We start from the raw sequence: 258 nt of genomic DNA, 5'->3' as shown, positions 1-258 counted from the left end.
AATACTCACTGGCACTTATGGCACATGTATTTGCCGAGGGATTCTGCCTTGACCCGCGCATTGCACTCGTGGCAGAGTGCTCGGCCAGCGTTGCGGATGAAGCCCAGGTCGGCCAGCTCCTTCATGCAGAGCTCGCAGGTGAAGCACTGGGGGTGCCAGTTGGAGTTCATGGCCTTGATCACCCGTCCAATGATGAACTCGTCTGGAGGGAGAGACGGGGGGGAGAGGGAAATTCTTTTGTCAATTAAAAAAAAATAT

General features: G+C 53.9%; 1 protein-coding gene across 1 annotated transcript in view; it reads right to left on the bottom strand.

Moving 5' to 3' along the window:
* Positions 1-258, bottom strand: part of LOC119587710 (LIM and senescent cell antigen-like-containing domain protein 1) — an 8,725-nt gene that overhangs the window by 3,737 nt on the left and 4,730 nt on the right. The window contains exon 4 of the mRNA XM_037936392.1: positions 10-202. Coding sequence (XP_037792320.1) covers positions 10-202 — 193 coding nt within the window. The remainder of the gene's footprint in view (positions 1-9; positions 203-258) is intronic.

Source organism: Penaeus monodon, chromosome 23 (assembly GCF_015228065.2).
Source record: "Penaeus monodon isolate SGIC_2016 chromosome 23, NSTDA_Pmon_1, whole genome shotgun sequence".
NCBI lineage: Eukaryota > Metazoa > Arthropoda > Malacostraca > Decapoda > Penaeidae > Penaeus > Penaeus monodon.
The sequence above is the reverse complement of the archived record's forward strand: the minus strand, read 5'-3'. Positions and strand labels throughout refer to the sequence as shown.